The sequence below is a fragment of the Dipodomys ordii genome, unplaced genomic scaffold (genome assembly GCF_000151885.1).
Source record: "Dipodomys ordii isolate 6190 unplaced genomic scaffold, Dord_2.0 Scaffold135, whole genome shotgun sequence".
In the NCBI taxonomy this organism is placed as follows: Eukaryota; Metazoa; Chordata; class Mammalia; order Rodentia; family Heteromyidae; genus Dipodomys; species Dipodomys ordii.
The window spans coordinates 2,979,787-2,996,937 of NW_012267351.1; the positions used below are offsets into that span (position 1 = coordinate 2,979,787).

The 17,151-nt window shown below is 44.8% G+C and overlaps 1 protein-coding gene across 2 annotated transcripts; it reads left to right on the forward strand.

Moving 5' to 3' along the window:
* The first annotated feature begins 1,414 nt into the window (after positions 1 to 1,414).
* Znf354a (zinc finger protein 354A) lies at positions 1,415 to 13,155 on the forward strand. Of its 2 annotated transcripts, XM_013030864.1 has the most exons (6): positions 1,656 to 1,667; positions 1,867 to 1,868; positions 2,294 to 2,381; positions 7,204 to 7,330; positions 8,254 to 8,349; positions 11,127 to 13,155. In XM_013030864.1, the coding sequence occupies exons 3-6, from the start codon at positions 2,349 to 2,351 to the stop codon at positions 12,638 to 12,640; spliced, it is 1,770 nt and encodes a 589-aa protein (XP_012886318.1). In that variant the 5' UTR covers positions 1,656 to 1,667; positions 1,867 to 1,868; positions 2,294 to 2,348; the 3' UTR covers positions 12,641 to 13,155. The 2 variants fall into 2 exon arrangements, with proteins under 2 accessions (XP_012886317.1, XP_012886318.1); XM_013030863.1 differs by lacking the exons at positions 1,656 to 1,667; positions 1,867 to 1,868 and adding an exon at positions 1,415 to 1,552 and having other exon boundaries at positions 2,296 to 2,381.
* Positions 13,156 to 17,151: the final 3,996 nt, after the last annotated feature.

Consider the following 17,151-nt stretch of genomic DNA (forward strand, 5'->3'; position numbering starts at 1 on the left):
AATTTCCCGTTATTTCTTACAACAGCATATGCATCAAAAAAATCAAGATTTTATTTAAGAATTAACCAAAGATCAAGGGAAGAGATGATAATGAGCTAATGCAAAATTTCTTTTTCTCTGTAAAAGAATTTGATCTTGGATTACTTTAGTAGCTCCATTTTCCTGAAATTATATCAACTGGGTTCCTAAGCAACCTCATTTATGGTTCTGATTGCTTCAGTAACCTCTTAAAATATTCAACAGCTGCATTACTAGGCAACAATATTTATGGTATAGAAACATTAACTCCTGATTGCTACATTGTATCTGGATTGGGTGAGTTTCATAGGGGGACTCTGGAAACTAAACTATGCTGTCAGAGTATCTGAACAGATACTGGATCTGGTGAGGCTGAGGGCTTCAAAGCCAGTGTGAGACTTGCTTCCTCAAACCTGACTGGTCATCCCAAACATCAGAGGAAACAGCTGGTAAACAGCTGCACACACTTAAAAGAATCCCTGTAAGGAAAAGCCTGCTACAGGCATTAGCATGCTGGGCTCCTTATATCTGTTTGAATCATGAATTCAGGTGAAGTGATGGCTGCTGACTCAGTAGCTACTTCTGAACACTTGAGGAAGAGAGTGGCCTTAATGTTGTACCAACTGAATCTTAGATTTTTCTTGATATTAAGATACACCAACGAATTTATTAGCTAAGTCTCCTAACTGGCTTAATCTGTTTCCTCTGGTTATAAGCTACTTGGGAACCAAACATGTGTTGGATTGCCTGGCACTACTCAAGTGGGTTTTCCATGGTGGTGGTGGGGGGCATCCTAAGTGGTGGGCTTACTTCTATAGAGTCATGTTCTCACTGGCAGTGGGGGTCGCTGCAATGAGCAGCTTACAAGCCTGAGGCCCCACTTCCAGGCTGAAGGAGTGGAGAGCCAGAAAACAGAAGTTCTTGGATCTCTTCCTGTAAGAGCACGCATGTTTTCACCAATTTGATGATCTAATTCCCTTGTAAAGGTCCCCCACCTGTAAATACCATCCTACTAGGACTGAAGATTTCAACATATAAACTTGGGGGTGGCATAAAGCTTGACATAACTGTTATTGGTGGTTCTGACTTGGAAGTCCTTTAAAGGCATCCATGGGAAGTAATAAGAAAAGGGAGAGCGATGGCCATCATGTTGTCCCTCCAGCCTAAATTCCTTCCCAGGGATTCCTGAGCGTCCAGGTGAGCCCACCCCCTTTTGGCCAGGTCTGCGTACGTGACCGACCTGGCCCCGCCTCCCCCAGGCAAACACGGAAACTACATTTCCCAGGAACCTTCGCGGTTCTCAGAACTGCATTTCCCAGGGGCCTACGCGCCAGCCTCTGGCCCCACCCCCTTCCTACCCCGCCTCCCTGGGATCTCCGTGGGCCCCGGCGCGTCGGTCCCGGGGTGTTGCAGCTTCGGGGGTCCCGGCCGAGTCCCGACGCTAGGCTGCTCCCACACCGGGCAGTTCCGAAGCTCCCGCCTGCCGAGCGCGGCCAGCCAAGGCGCCGCCCCGCGGACCCTCGAGCCCGTGGAGGTGAGCGGCGGAGGGGGGTCCCCCCCCCCCACCCCGGAGGATGCGGGGCAGCGGCCCTGGGCCGCGCGCGCCGGGCGCCTTTGTAGGGGCGGGCGGCACCCCAGGCCCTGGCGTCCTCCACCGGCTGCCCCTCCACACCGCCTCGGTCCCGCCTCGCCCCGGGCCCAGCTTCCCGCCTCCCCTGGTCCGTCCACCGCGCCTCCCCGTCCCGTGGCGGGAGCGGGGCGCTCGGCTCCCCGCGGGCCCCCGCGTCTGTGTCCGGGCAGAGCCAGCGCTTACTTTTCTGGGTGAACCGTTTTCCCAAACCCGGACACTGCTGCCTGACAGGTGGGCAGAGAAACTACTGGGGGTAAAGCTTGAGGTGGAGGAAACTTGTCCCCGGGACGCGCGGGGCGGGGGGGGGGGGGGGACACCGGAGCGCACGCGCAGGAGGCGGGCTTGGAGTCCTGGTGTCGCCTCCCTGGGGACTAGTGGCCCCAGTCTGTCCTCGATTTTCCTGATCTAGAAAATGGGAATACTCACAGCGCCCCGAGAGTGACTAAACTCTCTGGCAGTGAGTCCCCGCTGGGTTGGAATCTAGTGTCTCCTACTCTTTGCTTCTGGAAATTCCCTGAGCCAGGAAGAGGAGGGGTGGGGAGCCTGGGCCAGAATGGACCCAGCCCTTCACCGATCCTGTCCACGCCTAATACCCCTCTCTGAAGGCCCCTTGGGGTCATCCTTCATACTGGCTCTTCTTCTCGCAGGTCCAGCCTCTGGAGATTGCACCTAGCCTTGAGGAAGAGTCCAGAGAGAGGAAATGGCCCCTGAGCCAAGCGAAGCAAAGTCTCAGGTGAGCTCATTGCAGTCAGTTCTTAGAGGATGGAGGATTTCCCCTCTTGACTGAAGCTGTCTACCCAGTACCTCCTTCAGGATTTGGATCAGATGTTTCTGCAAAAGTTGGAGGAGTTGGTCCACACTTAACGGGTGGTGGGTTCTTTGTAAATACCCCCTGAACCCATTCATGTCTGGTGTCCCCTTTTTCCCCTCATAATCTCTACCTAATTCACTAATCTCAACCTGTTCTGTCTTTACTGATGTGACCTGTAAGATGCCACATGTCTACAGAACAAACTGACACACTGAGAAAGTTTTTCCTGGCCCTGCTCCGCCCACTCAAGCATCTCACTTTCTCTCCCTGTCCCTGGCTAGAATACTTTTATTTTTCTCTTTACTCATGATTTTACTCTGGTGCTTCCCAGGCTTTTCCCTGCCTCACCCTCCCCCCTCCACTTTTTGAATTATGTGCTTTGCCTCTACCACTCAGATGAAGTGATTTTTTATTTATTTTTAATTAATTTATTTTTTGTTTTGTTTTTGCTGGTCCTGAGCCTTGAACTCTGGGCCTGGACACTCTCCCTGAGCAACTTTTGCTCAAGGCTAGCACTCTGCCACTTGGACCATAGCACCACTTCTGGCTTTTTCTTTTTTTCTTTTTTTTGGGGGGGAGGGATCCGGTCGTGGGGCCTGAACTCTGGGCCTGGGCGCTGTCCCTCAGCTCTTCAGCTCAAGGCTAGCACTCTACCACTTGAGCCACAGCACCACTTCCGGCTTTTTTCTTCCTGCTTATGTGGTGCTGAGGAATGGAACCCAGGGCCTCAGGCATGCAAGGCAAGCACTCTACCACTGAGCCACCTTCCCAGCCCCCACTCCTGGCTTTTTCTGAGCAGTATATTGGAGATAAGTCTCAAGGACTTTCCTGGCCAGGCTGGCTATGAACCATGGTCCTTAGATCTCAGCCTCTGAGTAGCGAGAATTACAGGCATAAACCACCAGTGCCCAGCTTAGGTGAAATGATTTTTTTAATCTGCCCCATCTTTGTTAGATGAGTGGACTAAGGATAGCCATGTTCTGGAGGTACAGAAGGATCTCTTACTCCAGGGATAGAAAGATGCTTCAGAAGCATGAATGGTAGAGACGCATCTCACAGTGGTTGTTAGTATAAGTGGGCTTCAAGCCAGACAGATGGTTTTAACCCATCCCTTCTGGTGCTCTAGTGAACTTTGGGCAAATAACTACCTATCCATTTACCTGTGAAATCGGTGCCTCCTTCATAAAGTTAGTGTGAGTTTAGAAAGCTTCAGTAATGGTCATACAGCTGCCATATGGAGCATATGAGTTATGGCTTCACCGCCCTTCCTGTTCCCTGTCTCTAAAATGAAGAATGAATGTGTGCATACTGAGCGTGTATGTGTATTGAGTGTATGATATAGACCAAACCCAGGAAAATGCTGGACTCTGAAATCCCCAGTCCATATACAGCTACACAGCTGTTGTTTTTTTTTTATTGTTAAAATCACTTCATGCATCTCCCTTGTCTGCCAATGGGATTGTAAGTTCTTACAATGGGATTGTAAGTTCTTTGAGAGCAAAGATCACTTCTTGTATCTTCCTCATATACCAGTAAATTATCATTCTTACCATACACACATATTGCATGCGCACACTAAAAATGTCAGAGGATAAAAAAAACAAATACGAGTAGGAAAATGTCCTTGCTTCCTCCCACTCTTACAGCCTTCTTCTCCCACCTTTAGTGTGGGTGATTTTCTGCACTGATCAAGCAGACAGTGCTGCAGAAGTACACCCCAGCTGGGTTTGTCCTCTAACTGAAATCGGTTCTGACAGTGCCTGCTTGAGGTGGGTAGTGTGAGATCCCACAGATTGGATCAGCTCCATAGACTGCCCTCACTCCAGACACCTGTTGTAAAAGTCTAGGCTGCTAGATTCCCACATCTGCCTCTAGGCGCAGCTCATAGAACTCATTTCAGCTCAGGGAAATCCATTTACTGGCTTATTCTAGAAGGTATTACAAAGGACAAAGTTGAAGAGATGCACGGAGGAAGCTGTAACATAAAAGGAGCAGAGCTCCTGTGCCTGCTTCAGGTGTGTGACATGAATATTCTGATTAGCCAGCTCATCAGACCCTGAATCCTGTGGGGCCTTTGTAGAGGTGTCATTGTGTAGGTATGACTAAGTTGTTGGCCAGCTTCACCACGAGTGGGTGTCCTGAGCCTCTCTAGGAGCGTAGTCAACTCAGTAGCATACCGAAAAATACCACTCTGGTATCAACAAGGATTTTAGGAGCTGCATATTTCGCGCAATCGCAACATTCGTAAAAAAGCAAAATCACCCGTGCTTCAGCATCTGGAGATGGCTGGCAATCCTTTGTTTGTATCCATCAGACTCATTTTCTATATGTATTTATATGCAGGTGGATGTATGTTTCTGATCACTTAGAATAGTTGATTGTGGTAAAGTGCACACATCATTGGCCATTTTAACCCTTTTAAATTACGTAATTCTGTGACATTTTAAGTATGTGCATTCACATGAAGTACCCACCATTGCCTATCCATTGTATATGAAGATGTAAAATAAAATACTTCAAAGGAGATAAGAAACCAGTTTATTCTGAGCCAAATTTGAGTGGTCCTGGCCTGGGAACACAGATTCAAATTACCCTTAATGACATGTTGTAGCAGTGAAAGAAGCTACATGCCCTTTGCTAGTCAAGACAAACTCATAAATCAGTACATTTAACAAGCACATAGGCGTGCAAGAGCAAAGAGGAGACTGCAGATAGCAGATGTGCGTGTGTGTGTGTGTGTGTGTGTGTGTGTGTGTGTAAAAGAGAGTGCTTAAACTCAGGGATTGCATGCTTAGCTTTTTCACTCCAGGATGGCACTCTACCACTTGAACTTCCAGCTTTTTTTTCTGGTGAATTGAAGATAAACATCTCATGGACTTTTCTTGTTGAGGTTGGCTTCCAACTGTGATCCTCAGAGCTCAGCTTCCTGAGTAGCTAGGATTACAGGTGTGAACTGCCAGTGCCTTGCTAACCGATGCTATTTTGAAGCATACGTAACTTTAGGACTGGTTAAGCTTAGCAGTACATTCCAAGAGGCTTGCCCAATAGGAGAATGTTAGGTCAGATAGAAAGTGTAAGTAAATAGTCATTTTTCTAAAGGCCTTAAGACAGCCCAAGATCATTTTAGTTTTCCACCCACAACATACCATCTCCCACAGTTAGGATTTTCTATTCCACTGAGGTCAAACAGTCAGCAGGATTTCCAATGTAAATACAGCTTTTTCTGAGATCTTCAGCACTATATGTGGATTGTCTCATTCATATCTTAATTGTAGGACGTAGGAATTTAGGAGGCAGATTGAAGATTGGTTAAGCATAGAACCTTGGCTAGCCGATGAACCGGAACACCTTCTAACACTAGACAGCTGTATGACTTGGCAGATTTCCAGTCCTCTGTGTAACTTTTTCCTTGTGTAGGAAATAGATCACAGTAGTGGCCAAGGTTAAATGGATTATACACCAAAGATGACCATAAAGCTCTTAAGAGAAGTGGACCCACAAGATGTATTCAGTCACTGGTAGCTAATTTTAATTTTTATAATTGCTATCCTCAACTTGAGCAAACAGTACCCTAAGTTATTTGATTTTTGTCTCTCTTAATGACTGTTTAGGTTGTTTCCATTTTTTTACTGTTACAAACATCATATATATGTATCCTTGTGCGTGCACTTTTTTTTTAACTTACTTGGTAAATTAGAGGTATACACAAGTCTTTCCATATGTATTAGGCTGAACACAGCTCACCATCAGTAGTTCATGCCTATAACCCTAGTTACTCAGGAAGCTGAGACCTGAGGATCACCCTTTGAAGCCAGCCCAGGTAAGAAAGTCTAAAATTCTTCAGTTAACCACACACACACAAAAAAAACAGAAGTGGAACTGTGGCTCAAAAGGTAAAGCACAGAAGTTTAGGGACAGTTCCCAGGACCTGAGTTCAAGCCTCCAGTCTGGCACACACACACACACAAAAGTATATCAAGAGGCTGGGAAGGTGGCTTAGTGGTAGAGTGCTTGCCTTGCATGCATGAGGCCCTGGGTTCAATTCCTCAGCACCACAGAACCAAAAAAGAAAAAAGCCAGAAGTGGCTCAAGTGGTAAAGCTGAAGAGCTGAGGGACAGTGCCCAGACTCAGAGTTCAGGCCCTATGACCGGACCCCCCATCCCCCCCCAAAAAAAAGTATATCAAATCATCAGAAGAATTTTTGTAATTATCACTCCCACAAATGGCCTAATTCTCCCCCTAGACATCTGTCATTGTGACTAACACAAGGCCAGTATATTAGCTACTATGTATCCCTGAGATAGCCAACATACAAGGATGAGGTGCTGATTTTGGCTTATGGTTTTGGTCCATGGTTGCTCGGCCCTTTTGCCTTTTAGGCCACGGCAAGGCAGTGCATATAGGGAATAGTGCTCTTGGCCGGAAACCAAGCGAGGGAAAAGAAGGTACTACGGTCCCAATCTCTCTCTCTGTCAAGGGCACACACCCAAATGACCTCACTTCCTCCCAGGCTTTTAGCACATGGACATTAGAGGACGCTCCAGATCCTAACTGCAGCAGACTGTTTCATGTTTCATGCTGTTCGCTGTGGACAATGCCACTGGTCAAATATTCATTGAACAAATGAGCTGGCTACTTCCGCACCTTGCATGGTAAAGGAGCATCTCATAGTAGCCTCTCTGCCTCTCCTGCCCCTCACCACGGGAGGGCCATTGGGTGAGCTGGAATGGCTTGTCCTTGCAGGTGTCTGTGACATTTGAGGACGTGGCTGTGCTCTTTACTCGGGATGAGTGGAGAAAGCTGGATCCTTCTCAGAGAAGCTTGTACCGCGAGGTGATGCTGGAGAACTACAGCAACCTGGCCTCACTGGGTAAGGAGATTCCCGTGGAGATCCGAAATTCAGAAATGGGGAATCTCCGTTCCTCCTTCCCTCAAAAGCTGTGGCTGCCGGGCATCGGTGGCTCAGCCCAGGGAGGAAAGTCCGTGAGACTCTTATCTCCAATAAACCGCCCAGAAAACCAGAAGTGGCTCAAGTGGTAGAGCACTCGCCTTGAGCTGAAGAGCTGAAGGACAGTGTTCAAGCCCAGAGATCAAGCCCCATGACTGACCGAAAAACAAAAGCTTTGGCTATCACAAGAACTCAGCTGAGTTTTGCCTAAGGGTTCTACATATTGGATCTCTGTGAATAAGAATTAAAGACATACTTTGCTCTTTCGAGAATGGAATTGTCTTAGGTACAGGAACAGGGGAGTTGGTGGTGATGTCACCCCTTCCCTTCACAGAATTGTACATGGTTCAGACAGCATTGCCCATCAGCAGTTGTTCTGTGGTATTTACTCATCTCTCAGTAGAGGGCTTCATTCAGCCTCTGTACTTACCACTTGGCTGTTCTAGAAGTCAGCAAACTTTTTCTATCAAAGGCCAGAAATAAGTTGGGTGACAGTGGTTCACATCTGTTATCCTAGCTACTCAGAAGGCTGAGATCTGAGGATCATGGCTCAAAGCCAGCCTGGGCAGGTAAATCCATGAGACTCTTATTTCCAGTGAACCATCCAAGAAACCAAAAGTGGAGCTGTGGCTCAAAGTGGTAGAGCATTAAAGCAATAAAGCACAGAGACAGTGTCTAAGCCCTGAATTCAAGCCCTATAACTGACAGAGAAAAACTAAAGGGGCCAGGAATAAACATTTTAGCCTTTGAAGGCACATAACACAGACAATCTCTGTGATGTATTTCTCTTAGCCTTTCTGTTTTTAAAATGTTGTAAGTGATTGGTTTACTTTGTCTACAAACAGGATTCCCATTTACCAAACCAAAGGTGATCTCAGTGTTACAGCAAGGAGAAGATCCCTGGAAGGTTGGGAAGGAAGGTGCTGGAAACACCACACTTGGTAAGTGGGTTAGGGCTGCACCCAGGAATCCCTGTATACACCAGTCTGATTGAGAGCTCCAGTGTGGAGTACCAGCTGGGGAACTTCTCCAGGATCTGTAAGTACCATTGGGGAAGGACACACATGAGAGCATGCAGGACAAGAGGTGCTCAGACAGGGCTTCCCTGAAGAGGGGCTCAGGGCCTGACCATGAGGAGAATGGTGGGCCAATGAGAGAAGGAAAGTCAGTGTTGACTCAGGAGAAGGGTATAAGAGACAGCCGGAGACAGTGGCAGAACCAGATCCTACTGAGTCTCTCTCCCCAGGATTTGACCTGAGTATTTGAGAGCCTACACAGGGTGAGGATCAGGAGCCTGCAGCCCACCGAAGAACCAGATCAGTGAACAACAGCAAAATATCTAGCACAGCGTTTCTCTTTTCTACCAATATCGACACTGTGGAGAGCATTCACAAAAGCCCAGTACTGCCTCCTAGTGTAGTGTTATAAATAATGCTCAGCATATAGCTCCCTTATTTCTGACTCTAGAAGCCTTGTGATTCTGCAAACACAAGAGACATTTTATAAGTAGTAAATTTGAATCTGACCCTCCACTACCTAAGGCTATTTTAGATGATGTTCAATCTCATGTTTGCATCTACCCCCACCTTGTGTTTTGTTTATAGAAAGGATCACATTAGGGGGTGACAATCTATTATTCCATCAGTTATTTCTGTGTCAAACTGTAAAACTTGTAGTAATGAGTTAATTCTTTCATTGTGAGATCTGTATTTTGGATCACCGATGCCTAGGGTACAGTAAAGCACAAATGAGATGGTTTCTAGATATCTGATAAGTCTCTTGGGAATAATCAGTGTTTTCTGAACTAACAGGAGGATTTCTGTGTATCAGGAAAGGGAGACATCTGGTTGGAAATAGTCCTGGAAAAGTGAGACATTGGGTCACAGAAGCAAATTGAGGTCGATAGCAACAGGTGCTACAGAGAAAGGAGATCTTGAATTTAGATAGATGAGTGACAGCTGTTAAAGACATTTCACAAAGGGGATTTAAGAGAATTTAATGACTGCCTAGGGTTGGAAAGCAGGGGAGAGGAGACTTTAAGATGAAACTAGGAATGTATGAGAAAGTTGTTAAAAGATCACAATGTCATTTTGAACAATAAAACATAGAAAAAAAGTTTTGGAAATGAATTGGGGAAAACAGGTACACACAAACTGACTGCTAAAGGGAAAAGATGAACCAAAAAAAGAGAGAGATGGGTCCACCTTTATACAAACTATAAGTTATTCAGAACAAAAGTGTCTTGGGAGCCAGGACTATTACCACACCTGAGAGAGGAGGAATGGCCTGGTAGGCTAAGCTAAACAAAAGTACTGGGATGCAGCCAACTAGAATGTTCCTGAACTTTCACAAAAGTAGTAACATGTCCAACATCAGATAAGAGATGGCCTGGTACCCATGGTGGGCAGGAAGCACCAGCTCCCCACCTTAACAGCTTTTTACTGTAGAGTTTGGAGTGTCAGACAGCTTGCAGACACAGAGGTGCTATGACCAAGATTAATGAAGGCATGTCAAACTAAGGCCCTAAAGGAATGCATTAGCTTCAGATTTGGATGGGAAAAGTTACCTGGATGGAAAAATACTTAGATAGAATAGAAATCCCAGCAGGCAGTGGAAATACCTCTGTGAAGTCCTTTGAGGTAAGACAGGACAGTCCTTCCCATGGAGGTATGGAAGGAGACTGAAAAGACCCTCTCAGCGGACAGTAGGAGCTCAGTGGAGTGGGGAGATGGGGGGAATGGATACCTAAGTCCTATCCTCAAGCCTAGGTTTGATTCTTGGAGCAAAGGTTGAACTGCATCTCAGGAGACATTTGTAAATGTGTAGAAAATTCCGAGCAGATCATAAGGAACAGTTATGGTCTATTACACACATCTGTCTCAGGGGAAAACTCAACTCAGATAAGATGACTATCAGAAGTGATGTGGACCCCTACAACTATAATTATTTCCATTACAAATAGAAACTCCATGTCTCATTTCCTCATGTTCCTTTAAACAAACTTCTGAGAAGATCTTAAGGAAGGTTACAGAACAGTAAAATGTGAATTTCTGGAGATTTCCTGGCTTCCTTGTGGAGGTTGACTTGTCAGAGAGCAAGACTTCAGGAAGGGAGAATAGTTCCGAGACCACATTGAGGCAGTAATTATGGCAATCAGGTACCTGCCTTTGATGCTTAGGGTAAAGACAAGTTGGTATCTAGAGCTGTAATCCTTCTAAAGAAACAACCTCTCAATAAACAGTGAGGCCTAAGTCAGTGTACTGTTCAGACTTTGTCACTTTCCCCTGAGAGAAAGTTTAAGGGATTTATAATTCCAGCGGTCTCAGTCTATGCTCTCGCCTCTGGGCTTGTGTGTGGAGAGAGAACATCAAGACAAGCACATATAGAATAAAGTGGTTCACTTCGTGGTAGCAAAGGGTCCAGGACATGCCCCAAGTGACCTAGTTCCTCCAACAAAGCCATCCTTGGAAGTTTCCATCACCTCCCAATCATGCTATCAGATCATAAACCTCTCAGAGGATTAATTAAGTCAGAATCTTTATGATCCAATTTCTTCCCAAGCCCATAGTTGGTAGCTAAGCCTGTAACACACAAGTCTTTGGAGGGTACTCTTTGACCAGATACCAACGCCTTAATTAAATAACATTAATATTTAATCTTCTACATATTTAGTCTCAGTAGCCATGAAAAACCTTCAATTTCTTATTTCTTTCTCCAGGATGGAAGCACAGTCACAAAACCACAAAGTCAACACAAACACCAGAGTCTTCATTTCAGGGACTGATAATGAAAAGGTCCAAAAGAAATGGTCCCCGGAACTTGAAATTAGAAAAACATTGCATATACGAAGACAAGTCAGAGAAAAAGAAGGGTGAGAATACAGGAAAAGGGCATAAAAACAATGAATTTAGTCAAAAGTTCAGCCCAAAGTCACTCCTTGTAAGGCAACAGATAGTTCCCCGAGAAGAAGCACCACCAAAATGTGAAAGACAAGCAAACACTTTCAAACAAAATTCAGACTTACTTAATCCACCAAAACTCACAGCTGAAAAACGCTATCAGTGCAGTATTTGTGAGAAAACCTTCATTAACACTTCATCCCTTCGTAAACATGAGAAAAACCATAGTGGAGAGAAACTATTTAAATGTAAAGAATGTTCAAAAGCCTTTAACCAAAGTTCAGCGCTTATTCAACATCAGATAACACACACTGGAGAGAAACCTTACATCTGTAAAGAGTGTGGGAAAGCCTTCACCCTCAGCACATCCCTTTATAAACACCTAAGAACCCACACTGTGGAAAAGTCCTACAGATGTAAGGAATGTGGTAAAGCCTTTGGCCGAAGGTCGGGCCTTTTTATACATCAGAAAATTCATGCTGGAGAAAACCCTTGTAGATATAATCCAGGCCGGAAGGCATCTAGCTGCAACACATCCTTTCCTGGCCAAAGAATTCATTCCAGAAAGAAGTCCTATCTGTGTAACGAATGTGGCAATACCTTTAAATCTAGCTCTTCCCTTCGTTACCACCAGAGAATTCACACTGGTGAGAAACCTTTTAAATGTAGCGAATGTGGGAGAGCCTTTAGTCAGAGCGCATCACTTATTCAGCATGAAAGAATTCACACTGGAGAAAAGCCCTACAGATGTACTGAATGTGGAAAAGGCTTCACTTCTATTTCACGGCTCAACAGACATCGAATAATTCATACTGGTGAGAAGTTTTATAATTGCAATGAATGTGGCAAAGCCTTGAGTTCCCACTCAACACTGATCATTCATGAGAGAATTCACACCGGGGAGAAGCCATGTAAATGTAAAGTGTGTGGGAAAGCCTTCAGACAAAGTTCAGCTCTCATTCAACACCAGAGAATGCATACTGGAGAGAGACCCTATAAATGCAATGAGTGTGGGAAGACATTCAGGTGTAACTCCTCCCTCAGTAACCACCAGAGAATTCATACTGGAGAGAAACCATACCGATGTGAGGAGTGCGGGATGTCATTCGGTCAGAGTTCAGCTCTTATTCAGCATCGGAGGATTCATACTGGAGAGAAGCCCTTTAAATGTAACACATGTGGGAAAACTTTTAGACAAAGCTCCTCACGTATCGCGCACCAGAGAATTCACACAGGGGAGAAGCCCTATGAGTGTAACACATGCGGGAAACTCTTCAACCACAGGTCATCTCTTACTAATCACTATAAAACTCATGTGGAAGAGGACTCCTAGGAAGCAGATTTGCATGCGTGAAGGCCTTAAACCAAAGCTCATCAGCGAATATGTGCTCAAGAGTGGTGTAAGAAATGTTGATAGATATGAAAATCTATAATCTAGTTTTCAACTCTGACTACATAATTATGACGAAAATATTTGTGGATATTGGGCACTTTTTAAAATTATCTGAGAGCTGGACATGGTTGTATATACCCATAGTTCCAGCTAATTGGGAGGTTGAGGTAGGAACATATCTTGAGCCTCAAGAGTTTGAAACCTTTTCTCAGAAATAATGATAGTGACAACAGTGGTGGTGATGATGATGATGATGATGACTTAATGAATTCACAACTGGAGGCATTGACTTTGGGCATTTGTACAATAAAAGGCATTTGATTTACCTCTTCCTACCTGTCACAACAATTTAATAACATAAAATAAGATCCACAAGATTACACGTTTTTAGAGAAAATGGCCAGAATCAGATTGCAATGAACTGTAAACTACCTCTCAGTCTCTGGAGTTTTTATCCTTTTCCTGACCAGATGTCAAATGTTGTGCATGGATTTCATTAAAAAAGAAAAACATGTCTTTCCTCATTGTCCTAGGAATTGCTATGAGTTAGGAATTTTTCTCCCCAATTCCTAATTCCCAAATTTTTTTGAAGTTATTTATGAAAGAGTCCCTAATATTCTGTGAGGTGTTATCTAGGTATATTGAAAAATAGCAACTATTTCAAATTTAACGTTACTAAAGGATTTAGAAGATTAGCAAATCTAACCACCTGTGGCATCATCTTGAAGAGGACATTGTTGTGGTCTGAATGTTTGTGTTCCCACCAATTTCATGTTGGAACCCAAAACAATGGTATTAAGAAGTGGAGCCATGAACCAGGAATGTGGCTTAGTGGTAGAGTGCTTGCTTAGCATGCATGAATCCCTGGGTTTGATTCCTCAGGACCACATAAACAGAAAAGGCCAGAAATGGCACTTTGGCTCAAGTGGTAGAGCGCCAGCTTTGAGCACAGAGAGGCTCAGTAATAGAGCCCAGTCTCGAGTTCAAGCCCCAGGACTGGCAAAAACAAAGCAGAAACCAGATGAGCATCAGTGGCTCACACCTGTAATCCTAGCTACTCAGGAGGCTGAGATCTGAGGATTATAGTTCAAAGCCAGCCTGGGCAGGAAAGTCCCTGAGACTTTTTTTTTCTGATGGTCGTGGGGCTTGAACTCGGCTTGGGCACTAACCCTGTACTCTTCAGCTCCAGGCAAGAGCTCTACCGCTTGAGCCACAGCACCACTTCCGGTTTTCTGGTGGTTTTTTGGAGATTTCTTGCCTGGGCTGGCTTTGAACCATGATCCTCAGATCTCAGCCTCCTGAGTAGCTAGGATGACAGGTGGGAGCCACTGGAGTCCAGCCCTGAGACTCTTCAATTAACCACTAGAAAACTGGACGTGATGCTGTGGCTGAAAGTGGTAGAGCACTATCCTTGAGTCAAAAAGTTCAGACAGGCTGGGAAGGTGGCTCAGTGGTAGAGCGCTTGCCTTGCATGCCTGAGGCCCTGGGTTCAATTCCTCAGCACCACATAAGCAAAAAGAAAAAAGCCGGAAGTGGCGCTGTGGCTCAAGTGGTAGAGTGCTAGCCTTGAGCTGAAGAGCTGAGGGACAGCGCCCAGGCCCAGAGTTCAGGCCCCACGACTGGACCCCAAAAAAAATATTAAAAAAAGTTCAGACAGTACCCAGTCCCTGAGTTCAAGCCCCATGACTGACAAAAATAAAAGTGGAGCTTTTGGGGTGGTTACTAATTCATGAAGGTAGAAGTCTCAGGAAGGGATGAGTGCCCTTACCAAATTCAGATGGAATTTTTAGAGTTCCCAAACAGTGGGAATCACCTTGGAAGAACAACAAAGTTGGAGGATTCACACCTCAAGTTCAAAGCTTATGAAAAAACTAGCAGTCAAAACAGTATGATATTGATATAAAGGTAAACATATAAATACATGGAATTAAGTTGAGAGCCCAGAAAGAAGCACAAAGCTATGATAGATTGGGTTTTTGATATGTGTAAATACCATTCAGTGGGGGGAAAAATAGTCTTTACTACATGGCGGTGGGCAATTGAATGTCCACATGGAAATGATGAATTTGGACAAACGGAAATTAACTTCAGATTAATCAGAACACAGATGTCAATTGAGCATGGTGGCTTAAGCCTGTCATTCTAGCTACTTGCAGGGGGCGGGGGCAGAAATCAAGGTTTGAGGCTAGATAGGGCAAAAAAAAGTTCCCAAGACTCCATCTCAACCAATGGCTAGGCATCAAGCCTCACACTTGTCTTGCTAACCATAGGAGAAGCACAACGGCAGCAGCGTGGCCTATCTCTTGCAGCTCCTCTCAACACTCATGTTGGAGGTTACATTCCCAGCACACAAACTTGGGGGACATGTTCAAACCAAAGCCTCCCCCATGTTTCATGCTCTCTCCTCTATCCTTAGTGCTTAGAGGACCAGTTATCAGGTTGGGGCAATGTTTTGGGTTCAGAGACAGGATTCCTTCCTTCAACGTTTTCTGACTTTGAACGTACATTACTACTGAGTTTCCATTACTTCCGGGTAAGTTGTAACAGACACACTGTTCTATTCAAGAGTCCTTTTGACCTAAAGCAAATAGATACAAGGCAGTCTTGGTCCGCTTGCATCTTTTTGTGCCTGTTTCCAGGGTGAGAGGAATCAGACTGAATTGACTTCTCTAAACAGATCCCACTTTCCCAAGTCTTCCTCTTTTTGTTTTTTAAATTTGAGGTGCATGCATGTGTGCCAGTGTGCCAGTACTGGGGCTTGAACTCAAGGCTGGAGCATTGTCCTTTATCTTATATGCTCAAATGTGATCACACATCCACTTCCATCTTTTTTGGAGATCAGTCTCATGGAGTTTTCTGCCCGGACTGGCTTCAAAGCACAATCCTCCTATCTCAGCTTCCTGAGTAACTAGGATTACAGGCATGATCTGTTTCCGAAAACAAATTTTTTTTTTATTTACAGGCATTCTCATTTTTCTCACTTTTACAAAGATGAAGTGGCAGAGTTCTTGCATGAGGCCCTGGGTTCAATCTCCAGTGAAACAATGAAAATTTTAGCCCATAGTCCAGTCCAGTTCTCACAGGGAGTATGCATGTTTTATGAGATGTAGTTGGCTATAAGACCACTAAAAGCCACCTGTTCACTAGACTCCTTTCTAGAAAAGAATTTATATGTGTGTATACATGTATATATTTGTTATTGTACAGGTGATGTACAAAGGGGTTACAGTATCAATTTCTTTTTGGACAGTGTCACCCCTTCCCTCATTCTCTCTGTTTTTCCCTCCCATCCCCAGCCACAAGTTGTATAGTTCATTATCCACATAGTGTCTAGTGAGTACCACTGCTACATTGTTCACCCTTTATCCCACCTTTTCTGTGCCCCCCCTTACCTTCCCAAAGACAAAGAAGACAAAAGAAAAATGAGAGAGGAGGGAACAGCTGATACTAAGCAAAAGAAAAGAAATATACTTGTCACTTATGTAAAGGTAGCTGTGCTCTATATCACTTCTAAAACAACAATAAAAAAAAAAAACCAGCAAGAATAGCCAGGTGCTGGTGGCTCATGCCTGTAATCCTAACTACCAGGAGGCTGAGATCTGAGGATCAGGGTTTAAAGCCAGCCTGGGCAGGAAAGTCCGTGAGACTCTTATCTCCAATGAACCACCAGAAAACCGGAAGTGGTACTGTGGCTCAAGTGATAGAGTGCTAGCCTTGAGCTGAAGAACTGAGGGACAGTGTCCAGGCCCAGAATTCAAGTCTCATGCCGACAAAAACAACAACAAAAAAACCCCCAGCAAGAACAACAACAAAAACCTCTTGTTTCCATTTCTTGTAGTTCATTTTGTAAATTTTATTTATTTATTTACTTACTTGCTAGTTGTGGGGCCTGAACTCTGGGCCTGGGCACTGTCCCCCTGTGATTCAGCTCAAGGCTAGCACTCTACGACTTGAATCACAGCGCCACTTCTGGCTATTTCTGCTTATGTGGTGCTGAGAAATCGAACCCAGGGCGTCATGCATGCAATGCAAGCACTCTACCACTGAGCCACCTTCCCAGCTCTTGTAAAATATTTTATATGATCATATGCACAAAGCTATTGAGCCTTTGTGATCCATTTCTATGAATATGCTCCTTTGGTCTCACTGTTTGACTGTCGAGAGACAGGTATAATTTATCATGTCCCAGTGGCTTTCTGTGTTTTTTTGCTTTTGTTTTTACCATCCAGTGTGTTTACTTGTAGATTTACAGGCACATTCTAGCTACCACGAATGAGGGAAACCATGCAACCTCTTTGGGTCTGGCTTACTTAACATTTTTCTGAGTCTTTCCATTTCCAGACAAATGGTATAATATGATTCTTCCTGGTAGAAAAGAACCTTAGAGAAGGCCAAGACCTTGTTTGTGCAAGGAATCCCAGGCAGCTAGAGAAGTTCTGCCAGAACCAGCA

Coding starts and splice junctions, on each gene's coding strand:
- Znf354a (XM_013030863.1), top strand. CDS start 2,349: ATGGCCCCTGAGCCAAGCGAAGCAAAGTCTCAG. Junction 2,382..7,203: donor CAAGCGAAGCAAAGTCTCAG/GTGAGCTCATTG, acceptor TTGTCCTTGCAG/GTGTCTGTGACATTTGAGGA. Junction 8,350..11,126: donor TGCTGGAAACACCACACTTG/GTAAGTGGGTTA, acceptor TTCTTTCTCCAG/GATGGAAGCACAGTCACAAA.